This window comes from Lepidochelys kempii, chromosome 3, assembly GCF_965140285.1.
Source record: "Lepidochelys kempii isolate rLepKem1 chromosome 3, rLepKem1.hap1, whole genome shotgun sequence".
Classification (NCBI taxonomy): domain Eukaryota; kingdom Metazoa; phylum Chordata; order Testudines; family Cheloniidae; genus Lepidochelys; species Lepidochelys kempii.
Window position 1 is genome coordinate 8,467,672 of NC_136382.1, and position 21,091 is coordinate 8,488,762.

The 21,091-nt window shown below is 43.2% G+C and overlaps 1 protein-coding gene across 3 annotated transcripts in view; it reads left to right on the plus strand.

The window, feature by feature from the left end:
• The window catches only part of FZD3 (frizzled class receptor 3), a 104,714-nt gene that overhangs the window by 41,900 nt on the left and 41,723 nt on the right, over window positions 1-21,091 (plus strand). For 2 of the 3 annotated variants that reach the window (XM_073335623.2, XM_073335624.1), the window contains 2 exons: window positions 16,553-16,749; window positions 19,440-20,457. The exons of the other annotated variant lie outside the window; for it this stretch is intronic. In XM_073335623.2, coding sequence (XP_073191724.1) covers window positions 16,553-16,749; window positions 19,440-20,457 — 1,215 coding nt within the window. The remainder of the gene's footprint in view (window positions 1-16,552; window positions 16,750-19,439; window positions 20,458-21,091) is intronic. 3 annotated transcript variants of the gene reach the window in all.

Below are 21,091 nucleotides of genomic sequence, written 5' to 3' on the forward strand. Positions count from 1 at the left end.
AGGAATACTGGACTTTTTGGAAAGTTGAAAGAAGGGACCCCCTTCCCAGACTATCCTATTGACATTAATGGGATTGCAATGACAGTTGTGATTCTCAAGAGTCCTTTGCTTCCCAGGCTCATGAAGCCATATACTGAGCATCTGGACAGAAGCAAGGACAGTTTTAACTATTGCCTGAGCTGGTGCAGGATGGTTGTGAAGTGTCCTTCTGGAAGACAGAAGGAGATATCTCATGAGGAGTGTGGACCTCAGTGAAGAAAATTTTCCTTTTTTATTGATGCATATTGTCTATTGCATAACATCTGCAAGGCCAAAGGTGTGGTGGGTGGGGGGGCATGCTTTTGCCAGAATGGAGGGATGAGGTGGACAAGCTGTCTGCTGACTTTGAGCAGCCTGATACAAGATGAATTTAGTGCCACCACAGGTGCTGTGTGATTGAGGGAAACATTAGAAGCACACTTTAGCAGTATGCAGTAATCACACAGTTGTTACTTTTGTGGTGATGCATATACAGTCATTGGTTTATCAATGAGTTTTTTTATCAGTGTGGACATTGCTTTGGGGGATTTTCATCTCTGTTGGGAGGCAAAGAAAATCTGGGGGTTCACAAAGCAACTTTTTTAAAGCATTTACAAAAATGTGGTGGTCTTTTTTTTTTTTTTTTTTAAAGAAGTGCAAGCTGAGGTCATACAGCTGCATCACAGTGAGCAGGGGTGTGTGTATGTATGTGTGTGTATATGTGTGTATATATAGTGGTTTTCATTATTGTTCCATGGCGTTGAATGCCAGGGATACTGCTGTTGGAAGGATTGGCGTCCTGGGGCCCTTGGGGCAGGGGGAAGTTAAGGGGTGAATGGCACCAGCCAAAAGGAATTGTTCTTTAGGATGTGTAGTGGCTGCTGGGTTGCTGACCATGTAGGTGTTTTGATCAACTAGGGGCTTTAGCATCTGGGTCTGTTTCAAGAGCATTATGACGTCTTCGAGCACTCCTTGCTCCTTCTGTGGTTTGAAGCAAGGAAATTTCTGGTGGTGTTCGGTTGTTTTTGGTGGGTTTTTTTTGGGACTGTTGCCTAGTACTGCCATTTCATGCTCTAGAAATAAAGCTGCTAGTTCAAAACATTGAATGTGGCCATGTGTGGCTGCCATTTTGAGAGGGAGAGTTGGGGGAATGGAAAGGAGGAAAGCCCTGTTTCAAGGGCAAACTATGGCCAGCACTACTGGGGCAGTCCTACTAAATTACACCTACCTGAGTCCCTTTTATCAGTGTTTGCTTGGTTTTATGGGTCCTGCTGTGTCTGAAAGAGCACCTGGTTCTTGATCAGAGCCAGAGTCCGAAGCTGAATGCCAGGGCTGAGAGTCAGAGCTAGAATCAAATTCAGAGATTTGAGCTAAGTATCAGAGCTGGCGTCTGAGTCGGAGAACAGGTGCAGGGATCAGGATTGCGGCTGGAAAGCAGGGCTCAGGAGTCAGGCAAGAAAGCAGGGTCCAGTATAGCAGGACCAGTTGCATGGACAACTTCCTATGCCCCCTTTTTAGCTTAAATAGAACAGCCAGAGTGATGGGTGGGGCCAGGCACTCTTCCAATCAGGACTGCTCTGGGCAGTGCCTCTCTTAGGGTTAGGGTTCCATTAGCCACTGAGCCCGCCAGCCCCTGGCAACTCACCGGATGGCATTGGGGATACAGTGATTGCCTGGAGACCCTAGGACCTGGGTTCAGGACCCATGGATCCTCTCAATAGGGCATATATCTTCTCTTTCTGTAAATCATTTGTGGTATTTGTTAGTTAGATTAGTATAGATTTCCTTTATTTCTTGGAGTGTTGGTTCCCTCTTATTTACAGGTGCTGACACCTGGTACTGAGTTATGCCTCATCTCAGTGTTTAAGCCTTGTGCGAGCTGTAAGAAAGCTATGCTGGTGAGTGACACTTATTTCGCCGCCTTTAAGTGCCTTGGAGAGGGTCACATTAGAGACTACTGCCAGATTTGCAGGATTCCAAGCCCCAGACAAAAAAGTACAGAGAGATGGCACAACACCAACATGAACATAAGAGTGGCTGTACTGGGTCAGACCAGTATCCTGTTTTCCAGTAGTGCTTGGTGCCAGATGCTACAGAGGGAGCAAACAGAACAGAGCAATTTATCAAGTGATCTGTCCCCTGTGTTCCAGTCCCAATTTATAACATGCTTCTGACATGGTTAGGTGACTCATGGTCATCCTTGGAGCCTGAGGTAGGCTCATATGCCCCTCTTGAGTCAGATGGCAGCACTCTCATTCTCCTTCAAGGAAATTTAGTTATTGGTACCCACCAGATGGACAGAGATAGGGACCCTTGGAGCAGTAGTGGCCAGAGTTCTATGCTATACCCATGGCCTTACTGGAACCCATGGGACATGCCTCCTATTTCCAGATCCTCCCTGGTTCCTAAGACTTCTAGATCTGTGGACAGCAGGGATTTGGAGCAATCAAATTTTTGAATTGCTCCGCTCCAGCTCCGCTCTGGCACCAATAGTGACTGCTCCAGCTCTGCTACAACTCAGATTAATTTTTAACTAAATAAAAAAATGTATACTGTAATTTTGAAAAAACATTATTTTTGTTCAGACTTTTAAAACAATTTAAATGTCATCAACAATGATACAAACTAGAATCATTCATAATTCATTCTGTAAAAAATTATTGCACTAATTAAGTCCTCTTTCATAGCCTGCCGCAAATCATTTAAAATTAACTTTAAAGCCGAAAACAGTTGCTCTACACTAGCTTGAGTTGTTGGCATGCTCGAAGCAATTCTACATGCAGCCTGAATGTGGGGTAAGTAGCTGTGAATGGCCTCAAAAACAGACTTAACTTTTAGCCTACCAATAGACTCCATCACCTCACAATCTTCCTGAAAGTTTCTCTTGAATAATGCTTCATTACAATTATGAATCACAGAAACTCGCTGGTGTCTTTCTTGTTTATCCAATTCCTTTTCGAAGGCATCATCTTCTGAAGAATTGGTGCTTGAATTATCTCCGTTTCCCTGTGTGGTGGCTGAAGACGTCTCAGGGATGGATGCTCAAACAAGTTCGGAGTGGAGACAGAAGTTTGAGAACAGCCTGCTATTTCTGAAGGATGTGAACTTTCCGAAACCGCAGATTCAATTGTTGATGACTCCTTTTGTTGTGTTTCGTTTTCTTCAACATCTTTCACAGAGTTCGAATGTAGCAATAGATTTTGTTTTTCGAGTCGTCGAGCAATATCAAGGAGCCCTTCCTTTGCCTTTGGTATTTCCCTTGAGGTAAGAAGAATCCGATACCGTGGGTCAACATAAACTCCAGCAAGGAAATGAATATTGTCAAAAAGCTTCTCTTTGCGTTTCTGCATGGAGGACAGAATTCCTTCTGCTATTTGTCCACCATTTTCTTGCAAGAATTTTGACAGTTTTCACTATTCCTTCATTAAAACTCCCAGGGTTACATCGACAGCTTGAAGATTCATGGTTGTTTGGTTTGGCTTTGCCAAGAGGTCTCGCAGGTTCTTTGCTTTGTCCCATTCAGCTTTTGTTAACTTCAGTTCTCTTGTTCCAGCTGCAACCACTTGTTCACAGTAAGATTGAAAAACGAGAAGCCAATCAATCATCGCAAATGTTGAACCCCAGCGAGTCAGAGTATCCAAGCAGAACACTTTTTGAATACTTGGGGTTCGTAGTTTGACAACGACTTGTTGAATTTTTGCCAGAAATTTCTTTGCATGTTCTTTGTTCAGTCCATCCCAGATTGCCAACTGAAGAGTGTGAATACTATACCTCATCAATTGGACTTTTGAGTCGTTCTCATGAAGCCATGTTGGAAGTATGAGGCTAGGGTTATTAACCCATTGCACAGCAGCATTCATGTTGTATAGGTTATACAAGATAGAATCTATTATTTGCTCTATCATGTATAATGTTTCCAGCCTGATGAAGGAAAAACATATTTCTGAAAATGTGCTCTCTTTACTAAAAGGACTGTGCTTGCAGTTTTGAATCCGCTTTCCCATTAAAGTTTATTTCCAATGGTCTATCATACAACATCATTCAAATAAAATTATTTAAACAGGCGTCGTGAACTGTGGGGACTGGGCCAATTTTATTTAATATTTTTTAAATCTTCAACTATTTAACAGATACGACCCTGGAATATTATTTAATGCTAAAACGTGCATTAAAATGGTACTCTTAATTTTGTATAATTAACCGTTTCCGAGAAAACTGTTTAAAAATTTTAATCTGCTTAGATACTTCAAATGATACAAACAATTTTACTTATTACTTATTTTTCAATTTTGGAATCATAAATTTTAAATAACCAAAATTAACTTATTATGGTACATAATATTACCGCTCGTAGCCGGGTCAGTCGACAACAAGCCTTTCTTGAAATATGAAATAAAAATGACCAACCGCCAGTTCGGGATGCCTATGGTTTAAATAATTTTGGATAATGTAATATGGTAGCACATACTCACGCTAAGACACAGACATAATTTCATTACTTTATATTAAAGCGTTTTTGAGATATTAATCAGAAATTAAGTTTTCATCACCTCCTTGAAGGGACTGTAGCTCCCTTAGGAAGAATTTTAAGACACGTGTTGACAAACGTTTTTTCTTAAAGTGACCTAAGGATTCACCCCCAAAGTTGTGTTGGACATTTTCCAATCACTCTATATATAGCACAAAAATCACTCCTAATTTATGCAAAAATGTTTACTGTATATTTATATGCCTGCTGCATGTGACTTTTTCAGTAAATTTAAAGTTACAAACAAAGCTACCAAAAGACCGTTGAACAGATGACCTATAAAATAAGTGCGCCAGAGTGATACAGGAGCATGTACAAATGAACAAATGTACCAGTAACGGGAGCCCGTGTGAGAAATGAGCTTAAGTGGTTAATATCTCTTGTGATACATAAAAAAAAATGTTTCTGTTTATCGATATATTAAGGTATTTGAGGGGTAGCCATGTTAGTCTGGATCTGTAAAAGTGGCAAAGAGTCCTGTGGCACCTTATAGACTAACAGACGTATTGGAGCATAAGCTTTTTCGGGGGGGGCAATATACCTGTTTGTGATACCTTAAATGTTGCGTCTTGCATCACACTTTTCCGTATTCGCAGCACTCAGTGCGTCTCGTTGATCAACCCTTACAAAAAAAGTATCCACACATACTAATCTAACTATCTAACTAATCTACGTGAGTACGTACTCACCTAACCTTGGCACAAGGTGGGAGCAATCTACAGTGTTGCCGGATGTCTCATAATTATCTGATTCTTTAATAAAACATATCTCCAAAAAAACTTGGTAATTTTGTATCTGTACGTTAAATCTTGATTTCGGCCAAAGCGAGAATAACTGTGACATATTACGTAAAGTAGATGTTAATATCAATTGTTGTTCAGTCTGAAACTTTTTGGCACCTTTAAGACTTTATTGCTAAATATCATTCATTTTGGATTGAAAATGGAAAAAAAAAAAAAACTGGCGTAGTCGAGATTTTCTGTGCTCCGGCTCTGCTCCAGCTGCGGGCAAAAACCTGCAGCTCCACTGCTCCGGGCTCTGCTCCAAAGCCCGGTTGGACAGGATGTATGAGCTCACATGAGGCAATCAAGGAGGTTGTCGTCCATACCAATGTCAGTATCAAACAAACCTCCAACAATTGCAAGTTTAGGAACCTCCACCCACTATACTGCAGGAGGATCAGCCTCAGTCTCCTTTGCATTCTTCCTCATCATCACCTGATGAGACTATAGCTCCTTGGGATATTTCATCTGTCCAAGATGACTATAGGGCTTACCAAGATCTTTTAAAGAAAATAGCTACATGTCATAACTATACAGTTAAGGGTAGCCTAGAATTCCTCCTTACCTGTAAGGGGTTAAGAAGCTCAAATAACCTGGCTGGCACCTGACCAAAAGGACTAATGGGGAAAGAAGATACTTTAAAATCTGGGGGGTGGGGGAGGAAGGCTTTATTTGTGCTTTGTTTTTGTGTGTTCTCTGGAGAAGCAGAGAAGCATCAGGTCAGAAAACTCCTTCTCCTAAAATCATCCTAAAATGAGTCTTAATATTGCAAAAAGAGTAAGTAAATAAGGCAAGGTACATTAGATTACCTTTTGTTTTTAGCTTGTGAATTTTCCCTATGCTTAAAGGGAGGTTTATCTGTTTTTTTGTAACTTTTAAAGTTTTGCCTAGAGGAAAGTTTTGCCTCTGTTTTTGAATCTGATTACCTTGTAAAGTTACTTTCCATCCTGATTTTACAGAGGTGCTTCTTTTGCTTTTTTTTCTTTATAATGAAGTTCTGTTTTTTAAGAATCTGGTTTACCTATTTGGTTGGTATATTATTCTCAAACCTCCCCAGGAAAGGGGGTGAAGAGGCTTGGGGGGATATTTTAGGGAACAGGAACTCCAAGTGGTCCTTTCCCTGAATCTGTGTCTAACTCACTTGGTGGTGGCAGCAGTACCCATCCAAGGACAAGGAAGGATTTGTGCCTTGGGGAAGTTTTCAACCTAAGCTGGTAGAAATAAGCTTAGGGGGTCTTCCATGCGGGTCCCCACATCTGTACCCTAGAGTTCAGAGTGGGGAGGGATCCCTGACACTACATCTCATGATATCCCTGTTGAGGTGTTCCAGGAGAGTTTTCAAATTTGTGAACATTCTGGGTTTAGCAGGGCCTCCTAGAGTGGCTCTGCCTATCCTTGATGCCATACTAGAGGCTACCAAATCCTTGTGACAAAGGCTGTCCTTTCTGTCTATAACAGCTAAGAGAACTGAGAGAAGATATCAGTCCCTTCTCAAGGCTACGAACATTTTTATACCTATTCTTCACAAAGTTACTTCATTGTCTTGGCAGTCAATGAAAGAGCATGTCAAGGTTGCCCCCCTTTTGCCCCCAAAGGACAAGGATGCAAAAAAAATCATACATTTGGTAGAAAAATGTATTCCACACCTGGTCTACTATTTTGCATTGCTAACCAACAAGTTATTGGTTATTATAAGTCTGGTTATTGGCCAGATACAACTTCTCCCTCTGGAATAATAAGCTGAAATTCTTAGACAAGTAGCCAGAGGATGCCAGATAGGAATTCCAGGCTCTGTTAAATGAGGGCAAGGTCATGACTTTCACCTTTCTGCAAGCATCCTTAGATGGGCAATTTGGTGGCTAGAACCATGGCATCTGTGATACCTATGTGCAGATGTTCATGGCTTCAATCCTTGGGTCTTCCACAGAAGGTCCAGCAGACAATACCTTTCAAAGGTCCTACGTTCTTCTATCGGACGGATGAGATACTCCATGCCTTTCCATACAACAAAGCAATTCCTTCCTCAGTTTCTGCAGAGATATTTGCCTTTCCTACTGGGGCAGCCTGAGCAATCTAGAAGATGAGGCAAAAATCGCCTCCTCCTTAGTTCTCTTCTTCGGTGGGTTCCTCCAGACAATCATGAAATCCCAAGCAGTCCGTTTGACTACCTTATTGAGAACAGAGTTCCAGATCAAGATGTTTGTTTTTACATCCCCAATTTTCTCAAACAGATTATCTCACTTTCTATGTGCTTGATCCCATATTACCACTGATCAGTGGGTCCTAAGTACCGTGGAACAGGAATATACCTTGCAATTTATTTCCATTCCTCCTCCCAACCCCCTTGTCTGTCCCTCTTCAGGGGCCACTCTCCTGAGGATGTCCTCTTCTAAGAAGTATAGAGTCTTCTCCATTTGGGCACTATAGAAGAGGTTCCCTCTTCTTCAGTGAGGGAAGGTTTTCTATTCATACTACTTCCAGTTTCCAAAGGCAAAAGGAAGTTTCAGATCCATCCAGGAATTGCACAATTTGAACAAATATGTAAGAAAATACAGTTTCACATGGTCACCCTAGCCTCCATCATCCCCTCCTTTGATTCCGGCAACTGGTACACTGCCCTCGACTTGAATGATGTGTATTTCCATGTGGCAATCCATCAAAGCCATAGGAGATTCCTAAGTTTTCTGGTAAACGACATCCTTTGTCAGTTTACAGTCCAACCCTTCAGCCTGTCTCCTGTCTTGTGGGTTTTTGTAAAATGCATGGAAGTGATAGCTGCATTCCTAAGCAGGTGTATGAGTATTTCCTTACTCTGACAACCTCTCTGATACAAGGTCAATCCAAATAGAAGTCAGTTTATCCAGGATCTGAGCCCTCTTCAGTGTGATAGGTCTGGTTAATGAGAACAAGGCAGTCTTTTCCCCTGTTCAGAGAACAGAATTGGTGGGGGTGATTCTGAATTGTTCCACAGCCAGAGCATTCCTACTTTGAATCAGATTCCAGTCAATGTTAAACATTTCCATATATCTTAAAGCCCATCTGCTTTTTACATTAAGAAGCTGCCTCACCCATATAAGGTTTGGCATGCCAGATCTCATTTGAGGATGTTGCAGGGTTAGTTCAAGTCCGCACACACCCTGGTTTGTCACCCATTTGGCATGCTGATTCCAGTTCCTGCAGGAGTACTAGCCTCACTGGACTGGTTGATGGATCCAGCTAACTTATATATGGTAGTTCCATTCGACCCACTCTTACCCAGTTGACTCCGGTTATGGACATGTCTTTTCTAGGTTCGGGAGCTCATCTAGGAAACCTACCAACTTAGTCTGTGGCTTCATCAAGATTTGGCTCTCCACATAAATGTGTGGGAGTTGTATGCCATTCATCTGTCCTGTTGGGCTTTTCTCCCTCACATCATGGGAGAGACTCTGCGAGTCCTCAGACAACACTAGGGTAATGTTCTGTGTGAACAGATGGGGAGGGGCCAGATCATCTCTGTCAAGAGGCAATACGTCTTTGGGAGTTTTGTATCACCAGTGTAATTCATTTAAAAGCCTCCCACCTTTCTGGTATTCAGAACAGCTGGCAGATTGCCTGAGCAGATCGTTGAGCTGGGATCTTGAATGGTCTCTCAGGTGGGCTATCGTGAGATTCATTTTTCAAAGCTAGGGGAGTCCCTCACATAGATTTATTTGCTACTTGTTTCAACAGAAAGTGCCAACTTTCTTATTTCAGGGCAAGTCTCAATTGGGAATCTGACGGATGCTTACCTACTGTCAGGGAAAGACAGACTGCTCTATGCCTACCCTCCCGTTCCTCTCCTTGTTGGTGGTCAAAATCACGAAAGATCACATTTGCATGATGCTCATAGCGCCCCCAGTGGCCTTGCCAACGTTGGTTCTCCAGTTTGCTGAGCTTATCAGCCAGGGCTTCTTTGATACTACCTTCAGAACCTGATCTGATCTCCCAGGATCACAGCTGCCTGCTACATCCCACAACTCTCCATTTTACGGGTTGGTTTACATCATGGTTAATGCCTCAAGAGGTGGAGTTTTAGGGAAGTATAAAAAACATACTCCTGAATAGCAGCCATCTACGAGATATGCTTACCTGTTAAAATGGAAACTATTCTCCTTAGTAAAAGCCAAAGGGTGTTCCAACAAGTTTGGGATTGTTTGTTCCATCTGAAACAGCAAGGCCTATTGGTTACTTCCATCAGCATTTTCAGGGCAGCTATCTTTGCTTTTTACCCACCAAATGTGGGCCATTCAATGTTTTCTAATCTTCTGTCAGATTCTTAAGGGTCTGTTATTGGTTATATCCCAATACTGTGATTCCAGTTTCTCCCTGGAACTTTGTCTGGTGCTAACTAAGTTAATGGGTCCACCTTTTGAACCAATACAACTTGTTCTTTGCTGTATCTCTCTATGATAGTAGTGTTTTTCGGTAGCTATTACGTCCTTGAGAAGGGTGGCGTAGTTATGAGCATTGGTAGTTGACCCTCATTACAGTTTTTTATGAAGAAAAAGTATACTTACATCTGCATCTGAAATTTCGGACTTAAGTAGTATCCTAATTCCACCTCAATTAAAGCATATACTTACCAACGTTCTTTCTTAAGCCCCATTCTCATAAGGATGAGGAGAGACTACATACCTTGGATGTTAGAAGGGCATTGGCTTTTTACTGTGCCAGAACTAGGTCTTTTAGATTGTCATCACAGCTGTTTGTGTTAGCTGCAGACAAGACGAAAAGCCTTCCAGTCTCAACGCAGAGGATTTCATCCTGCATTTTATTTTGCATACGTCGGTGCTTTGACATTGCCAGTGTACCATCTCCAAGATCTTAAGCAGTTTTTGCAGCTTTTTTTTTTTTTGCTCAAGTACCTATATCAGACATTTGTAGAGCTGAAACTTGGTCATTGGTGCATATCTCACCATTGCAGAGATGATGCCAAGTTTGGACAAGTGATTCTTCAGTTATTGCTGAGGTAGATTCCAAAACCCATCTCCTGATTGAACTGCTTGTTAGTCACCTGAAGTGAAATGGACATATACAATCACTCAAAGAGAAAAACCCGTTACTAAGCTGTTCTGTAAGTTTTTGTTCAAGATATGTTGCACATGTCCATGCCACGACCCACCCTTCTTCCCCTCTGTATCAGAGTTGGTCTGGTAAGAAAGAACTCGGGGGTCCAGGGCAGCTGCATTTCATACTATCATGCATGAGAACAAGGCAACTGGGCACATGCAATGCCATGATGGAGATTTTTTCCCTTGTGGTACCCAACTCTAGTGCACTGGGTATGCACACACTTGAATGGATGTGTGCAAAACATCTCGAAGAACAATAGTCACAGTACAGGATAGTAGCAGTGTCCAAAGGTCCCATGAGTGCCCATAGTGCTAGGTGCTGTACAAACATAATTAGATATGGTTTCTGTCCTGAAGAGCTGGGCACCTAAATAAAGACCAGCCATAAGTGAGCATAAAAACAGTAGCTGAAAAAATGAAGATGGAAGTAATAAGATCATGTAGTAACACAGGTTAATAACATTTGCAACTTTGGTTCTGAATCCATTTAAAGTCTTTTAATAAGCCATAACCCCCTTGTTTTCTGTAGTTATTTCTGTTCCTTCCAGCTTCCTAGGAGGAAAAAGATGTGCGGTCCACTGCCTGTTGTTTTGTAGCCAAGAAAGCAAATAACTTGTCAGGTTTTCAACCTTTCACCTCTGAAATCTACTTTAAGACAGCCTTGTGTTGGGTTAATTGTGATAGATTTCCTTTCAGTGCTGTAGTTAAGCATTGCTGTTAGTCAGCATTACTTATGCCTGTCATGAGGTGATACAAGAAATTAAACATTGTTGGTTTTGCCCCCTACTTTCTTATTTTACCCTCTAGTTCCGATTTCATGGCCTTACCACTTATTATTAATGCTTTCTCTCCCAAAGAAACTTGAATACTTGGCTTGTCAGCAATTGTGACACATCTCACATGGCTTCACAATATCGAGATTTACTTTTTGAAGGTTAAAGGAAGTTAGCCTTTTCATATCCACTGGTGAATTTATAGGAATGACAGTGACTTCAAGTCGTGCTCAGCCCAGTTCCCATCTAGGGATTCAGTTGTGATGACAGCTGAAATTCCAGCTGCCTGGCCTAGAGTGTGCATAGTTGGTTAGATAAGATGAATCGGAAAAATAGAATACAAAGTATCCTGCATGTGTACTTCGGAAAAGCAATAAAAATGCAGAGTCCTTTTCTGCGAAAGGAAAGACTAAGGGAAGGAAGTCAGGACATGAGGATTATTATATCAGAGATAATCAGCTTTTGACTAGGAATAATGTCTTTAAAATCACACTATAAAACCATGTAATGTGTCCTTACCCCAAAAGGCAACCTGCATTGTTCAGCACTCTTGAAGGTGGGTGGGACACTACGAGTAGAATTTAACGTAGGGGATCCTAGTAAGTAGGCAGCTAGCAATATGTGGTGAATCTGCACTTTATAGACAAGCAAAAGAAGAAAGCAAGTTTTTTTTGGAGGGGAGGAATGTTAATTTCTTAAAAGAGCAGTGGGTAGTCACTTAAGCCATGTCTGTACTACGGAAGTACTCCGATGTTACAGAAGTCGATTTTTGGGAATAGATTGTATAAAGTCGAGTGCATGCGTCCACACTAAGCAAATTAATTCGGCGGTGTGTGTCCACAGTACCGTGGCAAGCGTCGACATTCCGAGCAGTGCACTGTGTGTAGCTGTCCCGCAGTCCCCGCTGCACATTGGAATTCTGGGCTGAGCTCCCAATGCCTGATGGGGCCAAAAATTTGTCACGGGTGGCTATTGGTAAATGTCGTCAGTCAACCCTCCCTCCGTGTAAGCAATAGCAGATAATCATTTTGCGCCCTTTTCCCTGGATTGCCCAAGCAGACGCAATAGCACGGCAAGCATGGAGCCCGTTCAGCTCACCACAGCAGTTATGACCATTGTAAACACCTTGTGCATTATCGTGCAGTTTATGTAGAACCAGCACCTGAAAAACCAGGCGAGGAGGTGATGGCAGCGTGGTGATGAGGACATGAACACATATCTCTCTAAAATCGTGATCCCCAGCAATTTGGAGATCATGGTGTTACTGGGGCAGGCTCACACTGTGGAACGCTGATTCTGGGCCTGGGAAACAAGCACAGAGTGGTGGGACCACATATTGTTGCAGGTTTGGGATGATTCCCAGTGGCTCCGAAACTTTCGCATGCATAAGGGCACTTTCTTGGAACTTTGTGACTTGCTTTCCCCTGCCCTGAAGCGCAAGAATACCAAGATGAGAGAAGCTCTCACAGTTTACAAGCAAGTGGCAATAGCCCTCTGGAAGCTTGCAGTGCCAGACAGCTACCGGTCAGTCGGTAATCAATTTGCAGTGGGCAAATCTACTGTGGGGGTTGCTGTGATGCAAGTAGCCAACACAATCATTGAGCTGCTGCTATCAAAGGTAGTGACTCTGGGAAATGTGCACATCGTACTAGATGGCTTTGCTGCAATGGGATTCCCTAACTGTGGTGGGGCTATAGACAGAACGCATATCCCTATCTTGTGACCGGACCACCAGGGCAGCCAGTACATAAACCGCAAGGGGTACTTTTCAGTGGGTGCTGCAAGCACTGGTGGATCACAAGGGATGTTTCACCAACATCAACATGGGATGGCTGGGAAAGGTTCATGACACTCGTGTCTTCAGGAGCTCTGGTCTGTTTAAAAGGCTGCAGGAAGGGATTTACTTCCCAGACCAGAAAATACTGCTGGGGATGTTGAAATGCCTGTAGTTATCTTCGGGGACCCAGCCTATCCCTTAATGCCCTGGCTCATGAAGCCGTATTCAGGCACCCTGGGCAGTAGTAAGGAGCTGTTCAGCTATAGGCTGACCAGGTGCAGAATGGTGGTAGAGTGTGCATTTGGACGTTTGAAGGGTCACTGGCTCAGTTTACTGACTCGCTCAGACCTCAGCGAAACCAATATTCCCATTGTTATTGCTGCTTGCTGTGTGCTCCACCATCTCTATGAGAGTAAGGGGGAGATGTTTATGGCGGGGTGGGAGGTTGAGGCAAATCGCCTGGCCGCTGAATACACGCAGCCAGACACCAAGGCGGTTGGAAGAGCACAGCAGGAAGTGCTACGCATCAGAGAAGCTTTGAAAACCAGTTTCATGACTGGCCAGGGTACTGTGACATTTCTGTTTGTTTCTCCTTGATGAAAACCCGCCCCCTTGGTTGACTCTAAATTCCCTGTAAGCCACCTGTCCTCCCCACTTCGATCACAGCTTGCTTGCAAAGGAAATAGTCACTATCATTTAAAAAACATGTATTCTTTATTAATTGATTATAAAAATAGGGAGATAACTCACAAGGTAGCCTGGTGGGGTGTGGGAGGGAGGGTAGGAGGGAAGGAAAAGGCCATTTTAAAACTTGTTGAATGACAACCTTCTGTTGCTTGGGCTGTCCACTGGGGTGGAATGGTTGGGTGCCTGGAGCCTCCTCCTCCCCCCCCCCCCCCGTGTTCTTGGGCATGTGGGTGAGGAGGCTATGGAACTTGGGGAGGAGGGAGGGTGGTTAAACAGGGGCTGCAGCGGCAGTCTGTGATCCTGCTGCCATTCATGATCCTCCACCAGACACCAGAGCATGTCCCTTCGATCCCGCAGTAGCCCCAGCGTTGCCTCATGCCTCCTCTGATCTTCCTGCCGCCACCTCTCCTCACGTTCATCGGCCACTTTCCGGTACTCTGCTATTGTGTCCCTCCACACATTCTGCTGAGCTCTGTCAGTGCCGGATGACTGCATGAGCTCAGAGAACATTTCATCGCACATGCATTTTTTTCGACGCCTTATCTGAGAGCCTTTGGGACGGAGGAGGGAGGCTTGAAACATTTGCAGCTGCTGGAGGAAAAAGAGAGTGAAGTATTTAAAAAGATACATTTTACAGAACAATGGGTATACTTTTTCACGGTGAACAACACTATTCACATTATATAGCACATGTGATTTTGGTACAAGGTCACATTTTGCATCTTATATTGAGTGCCTGCGACTTTGGTGTTAGAGATCACACACGCAGTGCCGGGCAACAAAATTCGGCTTGCAGGCGGCCATGGTAAGCCACAGTCTTTCAGCTTCTGAAACCTTATTAATGGCAGCACCCTCCTCTCCCATACCAAGCAAAGCATGTTGAGTTGGCCATTTAGTGCTGAGGTTTTCCTGTTAATGTGCAGCAGCAGAAACCAAACTACGCCCCCATCCAATTCTCTGGGATGATTGCTTTACCCCTCACTCCACCACGTGGCTGGTATCAGGGAAGATCCCTGCTAGCCAAACGAGAACACCTCAGCGCCAATGCCCCCCCCCCCCCAACTGCATGGCTAACTGTGGGGAGGATTTCTTTTCAGCCACAGGCAAACAGCCCAGTAGGAACAGCCACCTCTGAATGTCCCCTTAATTAAATTCCCCTATTTCAACCAGGTTACCATGAACGATATCACTCTCCTGAGGATAACACAGAGAGATAAAGAACTGATGTTGCTTGAATGTCAGCAAACACCGGGGCCATATGCTGCCAGGCTTTGTCATGCAATGATACCAGATTACTTGCTACTAGCATGGCATGGTAAAGTGTCCTACCATGGAGGACAGAATAAGGCTGCTCTCCCCCAGAAACCTTCTGCAAAGGCTTTTAGAGTACCTCCAGGAAAGCTTCATGGAGATGTCCTTGGAGGATTTCCGCTCCATCCCCAGACACGTTAACAGCCTTTTCCAGTAGCTGTACTGGCTATGAATACATCCCAAGTCCTCAGGGCTACTTAATCATTAAAAAACACTTGCATTTATATTTATTATTACATGTATTATATTTTAAAAGATACACTTACCAGAGGTCCCTTCTCCGGCTTCATTGGGTTGGGAGGGTATTTCAGTCAGGGTGATAAAAAGATCCTGGCTGTTGGGGAGAATGGTGTGCTGTGTGCTCTCCTCAAGCTCATCCTCCTCCTCCTCATCTTCCCTGTCTGCAAAATTCTCAGGTATGACGGAGAGTACTCCATCATCAGAGTCCACCGACAGGAGTGGGATAGTGATGGCAGCCACCCCCCTCCTCCCCCCCCCCCCGTAAAATTGCACGCAGCTCAGCGTAGAAGCAGCATATCTGGGGCTCTGTCCCTGAGCATCTGTTTGATTCTTTGGTTTTCTGGTACGCTTGTCTGAGCTCCTTAAGTTTCACGCGGCACTATGTTGCGTCCCTGCTGTAGCCTCTGTCCCTCGTGGCCTCGGAGATGTTTTGAAATGTTTTCATTGAATATCAGGGTTGGAAGGGACTTCAGGAGGTCATCTAGTCCAACCCCCTGCTCAAAGCAGGACCAATCCCCAATTTTTGCCCCAGATCCCTAAATGACCCCCTCAAGGATTGAACTCACAACCCTGGGTTTAGCAGGCCAATGCTCAAACCACTGAGATATCCCTCCCCCCATTGGCATTTGGCATTTTGGCATTTTGTCTTTTGGAACGTAGTTCTGATAGCACAGATTCCTCTCCTCATACAGCCATCAGATCCAGTACTTCCCGTTCGGTCCATGCTGGAGCTCTTTTTTGATTCTGGGACTGCATGGTTACCTGTGCTGATGAGGTCCCCTGGCCAAACAGGAAATGAGATTCAAAAGTTCCCGGGGCTTTTCCTGTACACCTGGCCAGTGCATCAGAGTTCAGAGTGCTGTCCAGAGCAGTCACAATGGGGTAGCTCCCGGAGGCCAATACCTTCGAATTGCGTACACACTAACCCTAATTTGAAACAGCGATGTCGATTTCAGCGCTAATCCCCTCTTTGGGGAGGAGTACAGAAATCAGTTTTAAGAGCCCTTTATGTCGAAAAAAATGGCTTTGTTGTGTGGACGGGTGCAAGGTTAATTCGATTTAACGCTGCTAAATCCGACATAAACTCGTAGTGTAGACCAGGCCTTAGATACTGTTGTGTAACATGGGGTCTCTTTCTCTCTCTCTTTTTAAATGCTTATATTTGCGTTAAGTGAAGCCTGGCATATGAGCGTTCATGTTCCCAACTTCTTCCATAAGGCAGCTCTTGGTTGGGAGAATGATGGTAAAGGCCGGAATGATTCATAAGACAAAGTATGGCTTACTGCTGATGTTTTCCACAAAACTGCAGTCTGCCGCTATTTAATTATTCTTTTCTTTTCTAGCCGTTTCATCCTATGGTCAATCTGGAATGCTCCAGGGATTTTCGACCATTTCTATGTGCCCTATATGCTCCAGTTTGTATGGAGTATGGACGTGTCACTCTCCCATGTCGCAGGCTTTGTCAACGTGCATACAGCGAATGTTCCAAACTCATGGAGATGTTTGGTGTCTCTTGGCCAGAGGATATGGAATGCAGCAGGTTAGCAAATCTGTTTTTTCAGAACCACCATCTAAAAAAATTTAGTGTGTTTCAGGATGTTTTAAACTGTCTCTTTTCCAGTCCAGCAGTATGTTTCCACTACAGACAATAACCCTATTTTTCCTTCCTTTGTTTAGTGTATCTGCCTGTTTCCTGGGAAGGAAACTACTTTCATATTTCTCTCATTTCCCCACATACGCCCACATGCTGAAAATATTTATATGTGATTAGGTTAAATTAAGTGTGATATTTTAAAGGGAATTAGTATGCCAGTTGCATTTTATTTTCTTCCCCCACACTGTTTTGACCAGTGCACCAGTCTGGTTAAAGCTGTACTAGACAGCCATAGCTGACATTTTATACTTTCTAAACCAGTCTTGTAAAATTGTACTCAACTGAAGTGAGTACATTTTAATCTTTTATGTTTAATGAGAGATTAAAATGTCACTTACAAAAAAATCCTTATTTCAAAAAGCAAACACCACTGGAGAGAATACAAACAAAACAATTCCGTTTTACTTTAAGGCGGTAGCTTTGTGGCACATTGAGCAGATGATGATCACGCTCTGCTTCAGAGTGAAGCTGAAACTTGCCTCCTTCTTGATTTTTGATTTTTATTGGTCACTCCAGTGACTATAATGAAACACGGGCACAGATAAGAGGAAATGGCCCCTGAGTGGAGTGGGAAGGGAGCTGACCTTAAAGATCTGTAGATCTGTGGTGAGGTTAAAATTTAAGGCAGACTAGAGCTTGCTTTTTTTTTTTTTTTTTTTTGCCAAAGCATTGCTACTGTAAGGGCTCCCTTGTGCTGATGAGAATCCAGGGGAGACTTTGAGACCCTAATGGAAAAGACTGCTCCAATTCTAGACTCTGAAGAGAGGTCTAGTCCCTCCAAGTCACCCTATTCCTCAGGTCCCATCCTAAGAATATGGGCATCCATTCCCTAACTGCTGTGTCCAGAAAATCCCACGCACTCCATCTGCTTTCACTTTTGGCACTAGGGAAGAGAGCTCAGTGTCAACATTACAGAAATCCAATGGTAACTCTTGTTTGAGCTACTTTTTAACAGCATGTAACCTTTTTCTCTATCCTTTAGTTCATTTAAAAGTGGTATTGGTCTACACATGGAGTCCTACTGAGCATTCTTTGCCAGTTTCAAGTATATGTAAAAGTTTGCCGGGGGGGACTGTTTTTGTTCGTGACTTATTCCTAATTTTCCAAAAAGGCTGTTTTTTAAATTTAGATCTTGCCTAATTTAACTTTCCCGTTACAAGTACAATAGTACTGTAGACAGTGTTGTTAGTGCCAAGCGTTCAAAAGTCATGAGTCAGACCCTCAAACTGTGCGTCTTTTTTTTAATTGTTGTCTTCGAGTTTTTGAACCAACCCACAATGTGTGTGTCTCTCTCAGGTTCAAAATGGAACCTTAAGTACATAAAAATTGGACCTCCTTGCTGGCTGCTCAAAGGAGGATTCCACTTACTCTCCTGTAGCCTCTGGGGTTGGAAGCTGCTATTCTATTAGCCTTCCCTCTTCCTCTATAGCTCTCAGCCCCCACCCTCATTCTCCTCTTGTACCTCTTCAGTGTCCCTCCTCCTTTTCATGTTCTCATGTTCTACCCTATTTTTCTCCTGAATCCCTTCAACCTTTTTCCCTACACATCAATATTTCTACTGCACTATGCATTACCCTGACCTATCCCGCGCTCTCCTATGCCTGGCTCTTCACATACCAGTATCTCCACTCAGTCTCTTGCTCACCATGTTCTCCTGCTGCCTCTGTTTGGCTTTTCTACTTATCCTTGCAATTCCTTGTCTCCTCAGTGTCTGTCTAGGTACCTAACCATAGTGGCTTTAGTCTTACTGAAAACTATGAGAGTTGGTGACCATATTACTAGACAGCTTTACTCCCAGAGAGTCTACCGTCTGCTTGAAAAGACTCTCATCAAATGGCAATTGCCTTGCCCAGTATCCACCTCATTGAAAGAAATGGGAGGTGTACACCTTGGATAGGAACTTTCATGAGAGAAGGCAAGAATGGGGCAATCAAGTGACAGATTTAAAGAGTTACAAGACTTGCAATAAAATTGACTTGGCAACACTGGGTAGAGAAAAGAATATAGTTTTTGCTTTTAAGAAAGGTGTATAGCTGCCAGTAGTACTTAGCTGCTATCAGATGCAAAACTAAAGCTCTGCCTTAACTAAGGTGCTCCTGGCACACTACCATAATATTTTGCTTGGCAACTTTTTTAAAATTAAAACATGAAATCTATAATCTTGTTTTATGGCAAATTAAAGCGGTCGTTTTTACAAACACTGTAAACTGTTCATGTTAGGAGACTTGGCATCTTTTGTGTCTACAGCACTAAACGCACTGACAGAGCTTAGGTCCTAATTCAGCAAAGCATTTATGTACATGCTAAGCATGTGAGTAGCCCTATTGTCAACTTTGTGAGACTACTCACCCTGAAATTTAGGCATTTACTTAAATGCTGTGCTGAATCAGGCTTTACCCAGTAATACAGAGGGAGAATGAAATTATGTCCATATGATTAATGAATTACCTTTTTATGTCGATTTTTAGTTTTCCATCCAGTTGTTTTCTAAAGCTAGAGACATAAAGCAGAACAGGATATCTAGAGTATGGGTAAATAAACGTACATAATTCCCATATTTATTTATTTTTTTTTAGATTCCCGGACTGTGATGAGCCTTACCCTCGTCTCGTAGACCTCAATTTAGCTGGAGAGCCCACAGAAGAGGCCCCAATGGCAGTGCAGAGGGACTATGGCTTTTGGTGCCCCCGGGAGTTGAAAATAGACCCTGATCTGGGTTATTCTTTCCTGAGGGTACAAGACTGTTCCCCTCCTTGTCCAAATATGTACTTTAGGCGTGAAGAGCTCTCCTTTGCCCGATATTTCATCGGAGTGATTTCCATCGTCTGCCTTTCTGCTACCTTGTTTACTTTTTTAACTTTTCTGATTGATGTCACAAGATTCCGCTATCCAGAAAGACCCATTATATTTTATGCTGTCTGTTACATGATGGTGTCATTAATTTTCTTCATTGGCTTTTTGCTTGAGGACCGAGTAGCGTGCAATGCATCTAGCCCTGCGCAGTACAAGGCTTCCACAGTGACACAGGGCTCTCATAACAAAGCTTGCACCATGCTTTTCATGGTGCTGTATTTCTTTACCATGGCTGGCAGTGTTTGGTGGGTCATTCTTACCATCACATGGTTCTTGGCAGCTGTGCCAAAGTGGGGCAGTGAAGCAATTGAGAAGAAAGCATTGCTCTTCCATGCCAGTGCATGGGGCATTCCAGGAACTCTAACCATCATCCTTTTAGCAATGAATAAAATTGAAGGTGACAATATTAGTGGCGTGTGTTTTGTTGGCCTCTATGATGTGGATGCATTACGATATTTTGTTCTTGCCCCCCTCTGCCTGTATGTTGTGGTTGGAGTTTCTCTGCTGCTCGCTGGCATTATCTCCCTCAATCGGGTTCGCATTGAAATCCCATTAGAAAAAGAGAACCAGGACAAGCTGGTGAAGTTCATGATCCGGATTGGCGTGTTCAGTGTTCTGTACCTCGTTCCACTCTTGGTTGTAATTGGCTGCTATTTCTATGAGCAGGCTTTCCGAGGTGTGTGGGAGACAACATGGATACAAGAACGCTGCAGAGAATATCACATCCCATGCCCATATCAGGTGAGGAAATTGATACGGGATATTCAGGAATGCAAAGAAATGAGAAGTGAGGGGATTCTGTAGGGATTTAACTATCTATTGCTGAAAAGCAGCTGCTCTTCCTGGTGGGGAGGGTTATTGCCATTATTTGTTGTATTAATCAATGCATTTGATCTTCAAAAAAGGCTATTACAGAACAAATCTGTGTATGCAGCAAATGTGCAGTGCACCTTTTTGACAGAGCCTTGGAGAATTATGACCTTTTTGTTATAGTCAATGGGATTTATAATGCTTTTCTCTTAGTTTCTTGGGTTTTTTGTTTGTTTTTATTTATGGCACCCACAAGAGGACAGAGGAAGGAGCCCTTTTATACCAATTCCAAGAGCGGGGTCATGGGGCTTGTCTTTTGAAGGGGTAATCAAGTGTTTGTTTCAAGCCTTGCCCTAAAGGGAGGTCTGATGTGCAACTGAATTTCATCAATGGTCTGCTTGTTAACAATTTTTAAAGGTTTTGTGTTTTTCTGTACCTGTATCTAATGATGTTTTAGTGATTCTCAACTAAGGGTACACGTATCGCTGGGGGTACGCAGAGGTCTTCCAGGGGATACGTTAACTCATCTAGATATTTGTCTAGTTTCACAATGGGCTACATAAAA